Source organism: Opisthocomus hoazin, chromosome 2, assembly GCF_030867145.1.
Source record: "Opisthocomus hoazin isolate bOpiHoa1 chromosome 2, bOpiHoa1.hap1, whole genome shotgun sequence".
In the NCBI taxonomy this organism is placed as follows: domain Eukaryota; kingdom Metazoa; phylum Chordata; class Aves; order Opisthocomiformes; family Opisthocomidae; genus Opisthocomus; species Opisthocomus hoazin.
In genome coordinates this window covers 67,118,877-67,131,584 of record NC_134415.1, presented here as the reverse complement: position 1 = coordinate 67,131,584, position 12,708 = coordinate 67,118,877, and the positions used below count along the sequence as shown (strand labels likewise).

The following is a 12,708-nucleotide window of genomic DNA, read 5'->3' as shown; positions in this document are numbered from 1 at the left end:
AATAGCCTTTTTCAGAAAGCGATTGACAGATAGAAGAGGAGAAAATGATTGGTCATCTCAAGGAGTGTTGGTAGCATGTTTGAAGCCTGTCTGAGATATAGGGCCACCTGCATCTTGGTTACATGAAAGCCTCATGGCGGTTGTGGTCTGCAACACTCAAAGTCAAGGAAGACATTTGGGATTTTGCTGGGCAAGGTCAAGTGCTTACAGCTTTGGCTTATGCCAAGAAGAGCCACGGATGCTCAGCACTTCTCCACACAGAAGACGCGAGATGGGAAAGAAGTCTCTGCTGCAGCAAAACTCTCTCACTTTGCAGTCAGACAGGATCACTGTCTCTGGAAATCAACTTTAAAATTTATGTACTTTTCTGACATCAGACCAAGCAGCTGAGAAAAGCAGCAGTCATCCCATAGAAATCTGGCATTTTCCTAAGGTACAGTCCACTTCAGCTCTCACTTATTTTCTTCTAGGTAAGCTCCCAGTTACCCAAAAAAAAAAGGTAACTCCAGCTCTGAAATGTACTTCCAGACCTGTAAAAGTGGCTGAACAGAAAGCAGCCCCTCCACAGCACAATCTACCAGAAGGAACATAATCTGTAGGAGGTCAGCTGGAAATACTGATTTCAAGGGCTTTCTGTGTCACTGGATTACTGTAGGGCTACGAGGATGGTGAGGGGACTGGAGCATCTCCCCTACGAGGAGAGGTTGAGGGAACTGGGCTTGTTCAGCCTGAAGAAGAGAGAAGGCTGCGAGGGGACCTTATAAATGCCTACAAATATCTGAAGGGTGGGTGTCAGGAGGATGGGGCCAAGCTCTTTTCAGTGGTGCCCAGTGACAGGACAAGGGGCAATGGGCACAAACTGAGGCACAGGAAGTTCCGTCTGAACATGAAGAAGAACTTCTTCTCTCTGAGGGTGACGGAGCACTGGAACAGGCTGCCCAGGGAGGTTGTGGAGTCTCCTTCTCTGGAGATATTCAAGACCCGCCTGGACAAGGTCCTGTGCAGCCTGCTGTAGGTGACCCTGCTTCGGCAGGAGGGTTGGACTAGATGAACCACAGAGGTCCCTTCCAACCCCTACTATTCTGTGATTCTGTGATTCTGTGATTCTGTAATCCTATAAATGGTATACAGGTAATTCTGCAGTCCTCTCTGCTGCTCATTGCCTTGAGCTCTAATGCAGGCTGAGCTGTCATCTTCATGCACGAAGATGTTTATGAGTTAGCCTCTTCAGCCTGTATATGGAGAAAGTTGTTGGTGTGTAGTGCCAGAAAATATCAACCTAGAAAGGAGAAGGGCATGGTTTCCACAAGCTACTTATTTGGAAAAACTGCATAGAAACAAAGATAGGGCCTTTCTCTTCCTTCTTGTGCATTCAGTTTAGCTTGACCCAAATTGCTAATTAATGTAAATTTTCTTACTGAAAAAGGATTATGGGTATTCTTTCCCTTATCAGTTTTCAGACTAGCAAATGCTTAATCCCTGCAATAAACTTCCTCTCTAAAACATGCCCTGTTTCTTTTTTTTTCCTTTTATGGAAGACAGCTATTTCTTTTCTCATTTATCAGTCATTTATCTTCTTCACATCCGAGATAAATTTGTATTTGATCTTGATCCAGACCTAAGAGGATAATGAATTTCCGTGTTCACTGAGGTTACCATATCATCAGCCAGTGTTTAAGTGGCACAGGCAGTTCATCATTCGTCCTGTTTTAACCGTGTTGGTTGTGCTGTGTTATAAGACATGGTGTGTTATTGCAAGATAGAGAAAATGTTGTCCAAAAGTCTTTATAAGACAGGTAAATGCAGCAGCAGAAGGCAGTGCAAATACCATGAACTCCCACTTCCCAAAACCGTGGATGGCAGTAGGTGGCAATGAAAGGCCCCTCTGTCCTGGGATGTCCTGTCCGCTGAACAGAAACAGCATGTTGGCAGGTTTACCACATTCAGTGATCTCTTGGATTGATACGGTCCAGTTCTCTGGGTAATCCTGCACGGCTCTTAAGGGCGAGACCTGTGAGCCCCTCACAACAGAGGGTGAGACTTCTGCCTATTAGCAAAACCTTTTAATTGAACTTTGGGAAAGTCAAAATGCTGCTAGTCTGTGAAAAAGAGAGATTTCCCAGCCATTTGTAGCCAAATCAGGTCAATGGGCTATGCATATTTGTATCCAGTATGCAACATCAGTGGACAGGGAAAGGGATGGTAACAAAAATGAGGGTAATATTGTGCTATGAGGTGATAACGTCTTTTAATCCTTGCAGCCTTGTCAGAAGGTGATCCTTTTATGCCGTGACCAAAGATTATGTGAACAGTGGTTTTTATAATTGATCTTCCTTGGGGTAACTTCAGATTCCCTCCTTGTGTCTATATATGTCCGATATTCTTCTCTCCCCTTCTCTTTTTAGATTTGTGCCATTATTAATTGAAAAACAATATTTAATTACTGAAATATCATCCTGATCCTAGACACAATTAGTTGTTACACCTCTTGCAATGAAAAAATAGAGGCATTGTAAATAATTTTATTTTCTTCCAAACTGCGCAGGTTTTAAGTGATTCTATTCTCTATCTGTTCCAACCCTTCCAGCAGTGAGAGATGCAGGGTATTCTGCAAAACCAATAGTTTCTGTTTTCCCTTTTATTTTGATTCAGTGTGCTGCCTTTTAATTTCAGCTTTTCCTTCCTATTCTCTGACCTCGGGATGTGATTAGCCCATACCCTGAATCATCTGACACATCAGGCAGCGTCCCAGAGGGTCAGTGCTTGGTCATCAGAGAATAAGCCAGGCTTAAAAAATATCTGCTCCTCAATTTCAAATCAATGTTTGAATGCACTTTCAGCCTAGCGTAAATCCACAGAGCTCTGCCAACCCTTTCTGCACGCTTGGCCAGAGCAAAAAAGAGGATCACAATTTAAGGAAAACATGAGGCCCAATGGAAAAATAAAATGACGAAGACACATCTGGTACTTTTTTCAAAAAAAAATCTGAATTGAAAAAATAGTAGCATTTCCTGAAATTTGGGGTGTTCTAATCTAGGTTGACGTGGATTTTTAGAATTAGACTTGAAAAACACCTGTGCTACAAATAAGAGTAGGAGACAAACACAGTGATTTTAAACTGGAATGATCAGAGTCCATCCCTTGTTTCATCATAGACCCTGCTGGTGATCTGGAAGAAACCTATGCAGTATCCTGCTCTGGGTTTCAGTCACCTGTCAGTAAAGTGGGGATAGCAATACCTCACTCTGTAGTCAGGTCTGCTAGGCTCTGCAGGGCAAGACCTGCCTCTTGCTATGAATGTAGGAGGCATCCAGTAGGTTACCGGTGTTGGTTACGGTGGGTTGGTGCTGTGGTGATGCAAACTGTCAAACAACAACTTCACATGCTAAACTCAAATTAAGCAATCTAGTAGCTGTGTTTCTGTACACACAGGATTTTGGTGGTTGTTCAGCCAGAGTGTCTGGACCATTGGTAGGGAACAAAGTCGACTGTCTTTAACCATCTTTCCCGGTTCTCCCAGTAGTTAAATGCAGCATGTCACCAGTCCAGCAAATGCAAGATGTATTGCTGGGAGCCAGCAACATGTTACGGACATGTAACTTTTCTTGTTTGTACATGTTTCAAGCACTGATGTAGGAGCAAGGTGGTTAATGTTTGAATGCAGAGGATTTTCTGGGAGGAAGATAATGGGGGCAAGAGAAATGTCAATGAACACATACATCTATTGACAGAAATATATAGGGAGGGAATTTCCTTCCTTTGTGTCTCTTAATTGGTTTTACTGATTTCAACTATCTTCATCACAATAGCAAAAGGACAACATTAGATAGAATGAAAACCCTCAGAAACTAAAAATGACTGTTTGTACTGATCCACTCTCCAGAACAGTATCGCTATGCCAGATTCTTCAAATCAGACTACAATTAACAATCATTTCCAATGACAACTTCACTGGTCATCAGTATAGCTCTGAAAAACAGTTTTCCCTGCTTCTAGAACAAAAAGATGTAGAGGCTTCCAGTGATAACTTGTCTTAGCTCTAAACAGACATAGAAGATGATTGCCAGTAATTAATCTCATACAGGAACAGCAAGGTATTTTGATTCCTCTTCTAAATATATTTATATTAAAACCATTGAGTAATTTTGGAAAACAGATGAACTTTTCTGGTGAGCTGAATATCAAACATACATGTGCCAATAGTAATGTACTTACATTTGAAGCAGCTCAGGATGAGAACCATTTTTATGGGCTCAGTTTATGTGGTGTTTGGGCTATCTATCTGAGGCTTCCAAAAACCACCTTAGAAACAGCAAATATCAGGAAACACCGCACTTTTTCCCTCTGAGTGACCCTGCTAATATTTTCCAGGTCTGCCCTTAAATCTGGCATCTTGGTGACTAAAAGGCGTTGACCCTGGCTTTTGAATTAGCAGCTGCTGTAGGCTTCACTTTCTTTACATGAAGGGTTAAATGGACTGACCATATTCTTAGCATAATGAAGAGAGAGAATGAATGGGGATGAATGAATGAATGAACGAAGGAGTGAATGGAGCATCTTATCTGCTCCTACTCCGGTCTGTTTAAAGAGAGGGTTGTCATTTTAATCATTCAGGAAATCCTTTCCATCGGGGAGTCCCTGCCACCAATCTCTTTCTGATGCTTTGCTTCTCCTTGTCTGGGTGTACCCAGGCGTATTCAGAATACCTGTCCTGCTGCCACATGGATATGACTTTGTTGCTGAAGTTAAATACAGAGAGTGCAGCACTATCACTATAAAAGAATCAAAGAAACAGAAAGGACTTAACTAAAGTGATGAGGTGGAGCATTACAATTATGTTTCCTCAAGGAAATCAACAGTCAAATATAATATGTAGCAGATCTTTTCTAAATCCAGACATATCTGCCTGAGATAAAGAATATAAGAGAAAATCAGATCGAGAGGTGTGCCTCACTCTTATTCTTTTCTCCTGCATTAATTGTCATTAGAGGCAAATTACAAGCTGTGAAATGTTTTGCTGAGCTCACAAATGCCTCTTTGTTCTCCCCCCCCCCCCCCCCCCCCCCCGATGATGAATGGAGGCGGGTAATGCCGCACTTCAGGCAAGTGAATGAAAGGTGTGGAGGGAGTCATACCCTTAGGTGGATGTGGAGGAGGGAGTCAGAGACAAGCTGCAACAGCCCTGCACTCTGCTTTGGAGTGTGTTATCCCAGTCTGAATAGCTGGTTGTATTGCGTCAAGCCCTGTGGTCGGCTGTGACTGATATGCATTCCACAGCAAAGACTGCTGACTTAATGCCTTTTGGTCCCCCTGTCGCCGTCCCTGTCCCCCCTTCCCCAGCTCCCCTTCACCTAGGGTGCTATTGCCCTTGGTGTTCAGCAGAACTGTCCATGCCATGGGCTCGTTATGGTAGGATACCAATATTAAAACACCTTCCTTCTTCAATGACTTTCTCTCTGGTCTTGCACATTAACAAATACAGCAACAACAAAAAAAGAAAGTGAAAAGAAAAAATTAAAGGAAAATCTTACCCTCTTTTTAAAAAACTGAAAGGCTGAGCATTTCTTGACTGGAAATCCATTCATGTCTTTGTTGACCATTTTCCACAGTGAAGGGTATACAGCAATAGATCCAGTGTGGCACTTGCTTAGTGCATCTGTTTTCTTCTGGACCCTTTCAGTTAACGAAGACAGAGCAGGATGGAAGACTCACCGGCAGAGCGCGGGTAGCTGTCCTTTACTCATTCATCCTGCTGCACCAGCTACTGCAGCAGCAGCAGCAGCAAGCAGCAGCTTTTTTCAGCTTTCAGATGCAGCAGGCTATTAGCGTCTTAAAAACGTCCCCTAAATACACACACTCCTATAAAACCCTGTGACAGCTTTCAGATCACAGGCAGCAGATCTCAGGCTGAGTGTGTCTCACTTAAACCCAGGTCTTTCCATCCTGTGGGTGCTTCTGGTACCTAAGGCTATATAAGCAGCAAGGCTACTGAGCTCAATTCGCTGTTCTTCTTCAGGTGGTGTGATTCACTGCTGTTTGAGATGAGAGCTGGTTTTGATTGTGTAAATTCCAGTGGGAGCTGCAGTTCAGCAACTGCAGAGAGAGAGAGACACAGAGAGAGAGAGAGAGAGAGAGAGAGAGAGAGAGATGCACAGGCAGAGCAGCTGAACACAAATAACCATACAAAAGATAGGAGGAAGGCTCAGGGAAAGAAGTGCTGAAAGGCAATATGTTTCCCTTGGGAGAGTGACAGGGATAGCTTTCATTTCATATGTGGACAGTCTTTGAGTAAAAAAAAGAGACACAGGACAATTAAAAAAATGTTTTTCTCATGTTGTTCTGCTTGCAATGATTTAGACAGTGGTACTTTGGAAAGAAGCCCATCCGATGATCAATGCAAACACTGAGTTATGTGACAGGACATGTTGTAGACAGAGAAGCACTGGAGCTTCGTTAAGAAGTTCAATGAGCCTAAAGGAAACCAGCAGTTCCTAATAAAATACATTCACAACATGTGGTGCAGATAAATGTAAAGCAAGTGCAGGCGAATTTGATCAGATATTTCCGTAGAAACATGGATATACAGATTTTAAAATCAGAAGGGCTATTTCATTACAGAAAAATAGGGCTGAAAGGGATCTTGAAAGGACACCTTGTTTAACCTTCTTTTTATTAAATTCAGTTGAGTCAAATCTCAACAAGACCAGTGAATCCAATAATATGTGTTTAACTAAACTGTATAACATATTTTAATTAAGCTATATTTTCCAGCAAGGTCTGGAAAACAAAAGAGACTTCATCACTTCCTCTTATCCTATGTTTCAGGTTAATAAACCTCAGTTTCAAGAAAAGACCTTATTTTTAGTATTGATCTGGCTTCTGGTTCTAGACATAGCTTCCTGTCCAGCCTTGCTCTATGAGATTTGTCAGCCCTGTAGTACAAAGTGCATTTGAGGATACTGGTCTACTGTAAATCAGTTATTTCTCAAGCATCTCTACGATTAGGTAAATAGACGGGGCTTTTCACATTTTTCAGTGGAAGCCATTTTCACTAGTCCTTGAAGATATTCTGTCACTCTTGCCTGTTCCTTTCATCCCCTTTTTTTAAGATCCTTGAAAAACAAGAGCGGCTACATTGTATATCCTACCCCAGCACAGTTTTGTCCTTATTGCATGCAGAGGTGAAACTATGAACTTACACCTACTGCTATGGCTGTTGCCCAGAAAGACCCACTTGTCTTCTGACCCGTGCACCTCACTGAGACCCCATGTCAAGGCACTTGTAGGCTATGACCTTTTCTTCAAGTCAATAACATGTATTTTCCCACTTTGTACCTCTAGCCCTCATTAACTATTTGTAAATAATTAATTTGGCTGCACTCATATTAGACTTGCATTTTCTTAAGGAAATATTTCTCCTAATGAGTGTCATGTCATTCATTCAAAACTCTTTCCTTTCCTTTCCTTTCCTTTCCTTTCCTTTCCTTTCCTTTCCTTTCCTTTCCTTTCCTTTCCTTTCCTTTCCTTTCCTTTCCTTTCCTTTCCTTTCCTTTCCTTTCCTTTCCTTTCCTTTCCTTTCCTTTCCTTTCCTTTCCTTTCCTTTCCTTTCCTTTCCTTTCCTTTCCTTTCCTTTCCTTTCCTTTCCCTTTCCTTTCCCTGTCCTGTCCTGTCCTGTCCTGTCTTTCTCCATTGTCTTTAATTGCAGCTTGTTGAAGGGATTTTGAGAAAATCTGGAATTCTCAACATGCCCCAGCCAGGCATCCCTGAGCTGAGCACCCCTCCCTCCATCCTGCACCCCTCAGTCTCTAACCATTTGGGAAAAAATCTCTTATTAATCCTCTCCTGTGCTTTAGAGCTGTCAGCCCTATGGTGCTTATAGACAGAGAAGCAGAAAATGGTGAGTGTCCAAGTTTTGCTGGTGGCATCTCCCAGACCTCTATTCCGAGCACCACGTGCTTTGTTGGCCAATCTGATATGCGAGGGAACTATTGTTGAAAAATGGCATTCACTGAGGCAAACCAGGCAGCTTGCTGTGCACGTAAGTTCATTTTTGAGACCTTTGATCCAGTCAGCCACAGATTTGATCTGTCTCTCAGCCTCAGATATTTCTCCTGAGGGCTCGGCACCATCTTCCCTTTCACAAAAGCATTTGTGTTGCCTCTGCCTCCTCCATAAGATTTCCAGACTGCTGGCTGAAACACCCTTCTCCTCCCAGCCTAGCAAACCTGGCACCCTGCGTGCTGCTGGTGGTTGTGACTGCCCCTGTGAGTGTCTCATGGGTCCTGGTGCCAGGGCCTTGGCCTCCAGACCTTTTCTGCTGTTTTTTTATTTGGGTGTTGGCCTATTTTCAGCTGGACAAAGTATGCACTTAAGTTAAGCATATTTCTATTAAGAGAGAATACATTAATATGTATTCTCTTACATATTAAGAGAAAAAACTCCAGCTGTTTTTAAAGTAGCCTGATAGTTCTAGAGTAGTGTAGGAGTTATTTTTTGAGGCGGGTGCGTTACTGTGAGGGAAATGAGCTAGGACACTGTCTTTGCACCATGTAGAGCCCTCTTGGACTCTCTAGGATATCCATATTTTGATGAAAATTCTTCTCAGCTGAAATCTTGTGGGCTCTGTGGCCTCAAAGGATTTTGCCACAGATATAAGAAACGTGACTCACTGGCCTCAGAGTTTATATCTAGCACAGGATATCAAAAGTCTTAAAGAGGAGCAAAAGGGGAACACCACGTATCTGTTTTTACACCAGTAGACAAAGACATAAAGCCAGAGAGATTTTCCCAAGAAATAGCATTCCACTTTATTATGGTGCCAAAAGCATGGCTTCATAATTAAACCTGAAATAAGCATAAAACTCCATGTTCACTGCAATTAACTGCAATCAACTGCAATCAAAAGGCATAAAAATTGAGTAGGAAAATCAGAATTTGAGCCAAGCCAGCCCCCTCAATGGTGCTCTGTTGTGACTGTCATGGAACACCAAGGGCTTTCACCAGCTTGGTGGCCTTCCAGAGGTACCAAGCACTTTAAGCAAGTCCTATAGGTACTTCATGCTTTAACGGCCTTTAGCAGTATCCATTTAACCATCATATACTCACCCAATGATAAAATGAGCTTTTTATTAAGGCAGTCAGGAAAGAAATGCACAGGTATTCTATCTGCAAAATTTTAAAGAGCCGCAAAACATACAGCAGTATTTGAATCCCTGTGAGGCAGCTCCGCAGGAAAGCAGGGAGATCTTTTCATCACAGATGTTCTGTCTAAGAAGAATGTTCAATGTGAAGTATCAGGGTTTATTATCACAGCCCTTCATGTGGTTACCTTTGCTGTACTTTCAAAGTTGCCTACATCTCTGTCATGGGCCAAAACCATGTGTTGCAGATCATTTCTACTATCTTGCCAGTTACAGGTTCTTACACAGCTCTGCCCCTGCCTTCCTTTGTGGGCAGGGAAAGGTGGATAGCTTCCAGCAACTAAGGCTCTGATATTTTGACCTGCTATCCAACGGTGAAGGACATGGCTCATTTCACAGATTACGACTGGAACAGCTCAGAGACTAAGAATGAGAACTGAAGAGAGAAGAATGAGCATTTCACCCTTGCAGTCCTTATACTATCTCCAGATATGAGACTGGTTGAGTCTCCATATGGCTTTCATCTCAGCTATGCCTTTCTTGACACTTTCTTGGTCACTCTTCTAGCTACTAGCCTTGTCAGCATCTACCTTGTAACTCCCTTGTGTGGATATCTCACTTATGCCAGCTCTCATGTGATCTTCATCTTGTATCACTCACAAGCAGTGCTTGTCCCCCAGCTCCTATCTGTGTTTGCCACTATGCTCCATTGCCACTCCTGCTCCTGACCATATGCAACTCAAGTCTGTATGGATGGCATGGTCCTGCTTGTTGGCCAGATCTTCTTGCAGTTCTTCATCTGTGCTTGCTCCTTACTCTCCCAGTTGCTGTGAGGAATGGGGAAGCGAGTGACACAGTAACAGTCCCAAGATACAATCACCACGTTCACATACCAGAAATTAAAGCTGGCGATATAATGCCTAGCAGTAAATGACTATCATAAAGCTGTTGTGAAGAAAGAAAATAATTTTTAGTACTTTGGAAGCTTGCTCAAAACTGGCACTGTGTCCACTCCTGATGTTTCAGCCCTCTGCTTTGAGATGTATTTTGAGGGGCTCTTCACAGTGCTGACAAAGACTTGTGGTGGTCAAACTTGGTTTTATCTGGGGAAAAACTAAAACATCATGGGACCCTAGGGAAGTTATGGTACTTTCCTGCAGTATCATAACAAGTACAGTATTGTAAGAAGGGGGAAGGAAGAGGGTAGGGGGATTTCCTCCGCTGTGAGAGATCCTCTGAAGAGTGCTGCCCAGAAGTACGACACGGCTGGGGGCATTCAGCTGCCCTCCGCTAGAGCACTCTAGCCCTTCCTTTGCCTGACCCAACTGACTGTGCCAGCCTTTCACAGTCTGTGCTGGCTGAACAGAAAAGGATACCTAGCTGCTCTCCAGCAGCTCAAACTTCTTAAAAATGGCTTACAAGAGTTTTTATTCACACACAATATCAGAAGCAATTAGAAGGTCTGATAGTCTGAAATACTTCCAGGCCTGGAAGCAATTGTTCCATATTTCATAGGTGAGCTGAAATCCCCTTCTGTGCAGCTACATGTAGTTCCCATTTCTAGCCTACAGAGAGCTGGAGATATAAAACCTATTCCACAGGAAGAAAACATCCATCTATATCCTATAGGCCACAAAACAATCACCAGAAAATAATGAGCTTTGCTTGCTGCTGGCCTGAGCAGAATTCAAACTGTGAAAATTTCCATGACCAAGATCAGTCGGTTTAGCTAAAGAGCCTAAGTGGGTAGCTGGTTTTTAATTTTTGCACACTTGACTTTTGCTCTTTGATTATTTCAGGCATCTCATTTCCTCGAGTATCACTTAGAGGAGGGATGAAAATAAAATGATACATGAAACCATGAAATAAAATAATGAAATAAAACTGACATTCACAAAAGAGAGAGAAAGACGAGATCTGGTTCTAAAGGAAGAAAAATTTCACTGGAATAGACAGAGATGCTTTGTTTGAGCCAGGACTCTGTTTTTCCCAGAAAAGTCCAAGCTAGAATCAAAACAGGATAGGGGAAGGTCATCATTATTCCTGCAGGCACTTAATCAGATTTCCTAACTGTATCTTGACTGATCTGCAAGGTTTTTAAAGATAGGGAGCCAAAAGCATTAAGGGAAAAAAATTGAATTTTATGGAAACCTTATCGAGCTGATGATTTTCCCTGGCTCCTCTTTTCATTCCTTGAATCCACTCACAAAACGAAACCTCCCTTCAGCCGCAGCAGCGCCTTCGCGGATGAGCCTGCTGGAGCCAGCGCCAGGGCTGAATGAGCTCTCTGTGCCCGCTCTCCCCACAGCTCTGCCCCAAGCACCCAGCATCACCAGGGTTTTCCCAGCTGCTAGCGAAGCGCTGCTGGCTGTGCGACCCCAGACGACAGAAACAGCTTGTCAGGTAGACGGAGGCCTGAGGGGAAGTAAAACCCCTACAAAATACCTTTGCACATGATAAATAAAAAAGATTTAACATTGAATTAAAGGTCTTATCATGACTATGCTTCATTCACTCTTCCTTTCTCTGCCATCCACCAGGATAGGGCCATGTCACAACATTTGCAGGGATGGGGGTTTATGAACCATACAGTTCCTGAGCAGACAGACCTTGATAAAGGTACAAGCTGGGACAGATTTAAACAAAATCCATGGTTTTTTGGGGGTGGATTAGCAGCTGCCCTGTTTATTTGAGAGAACAGGACTGAAATCATTAATAATACCTAGTTACCCACAGAAGGCTTGGTCTCCTTCTCTATCACTGATACCTTGAACATGGAATCATTAGCGTTTTTTGATGATGTTGAAAATAAGCAAGCTCTGTGGAGGACACTGTCATTTTGCATGAGTTTGGTAGTCTAAGCTTTCTACTGCAGGTTTATTTAAATGTGCCTGTTTTGCTTAAAAAAAAATCACAGCTAGGACATACACCAATGTAGGACATCTGCCAGTTCTGTCAAGGACAGTTTTATGGGCAGGTATACACAGGTCCTATGTGGAGATGCTGTTCATTTTGCTCAGCAGGCTCAGCGTGTGTGCTGGAGTACTCATGCTGTGGAAATCTGCTCGCTCTGAGTAGCAGGTGGAGAAATGAATTACAGCAAGCATCCCTCTAGGCCAAAAAAATCTACTGATGGTCACAGCAGTAAGGTGTGAGCTCTCATTGTCCTTCACTTTTGGGGGGATTTTTTTGTCTGTGTATTGGCTAGTTATCAACTGCTTACTTCCCAGGGGGTTATTTCTGCTCTAGTTGCCTGTTTCAATCATACCACAGAGCTATTAGGCATGAACTGTACTGGATTGCCCTGATGAAACCCAGTGACTACAACACTCAGCTTTCGCTGCCACTTGCCCCTTGTCCCTTGTCAGCCAGCCCCTGGGGGACTCTGCATTTTGACATTTCCCTCTTGATTCCTTTTCACGGTGTATTCTAGGTCAGTGCCTCCACACTCACCGTACTGTAGCAAATTTTCCCGTGTTTATTAAAAAAAGCAATTAAGTAGAATGGAATTTTTCCAGCTACTCCAATCAAGTAAATAACTACGTTTAATTTGGAACCTAAGATTTCT

The 12,708-nt window shown here is 42.9% G+C and overlaps 1 protein-coding gene across 1 annotated transcript in view; it reads right to left on the bottom strand.

The window, feature by feature from the left end:
* SGK1 (serum/glucocorticoid regulated kinase 1) overlaps positions 1-5,615 on the bottom strand; it is an 81,024-nt gene extending 75,409 nt beyond the window's left edge. The window contains exon 1 of the mRNA XM_075414003.1: positions 5,532-5,615. Coding sequence (XP_075270118.1) covers positions 5,532-5,600 — 69 coding nt within the window. The 5' untranslated portion in view covers positions 5,601-5,615. The remainder of the gene's footprint in view (positions 1-5,531) is intronic.
* Positions 5,616-12,708: the final 7,093 nt, after the last annotated feature.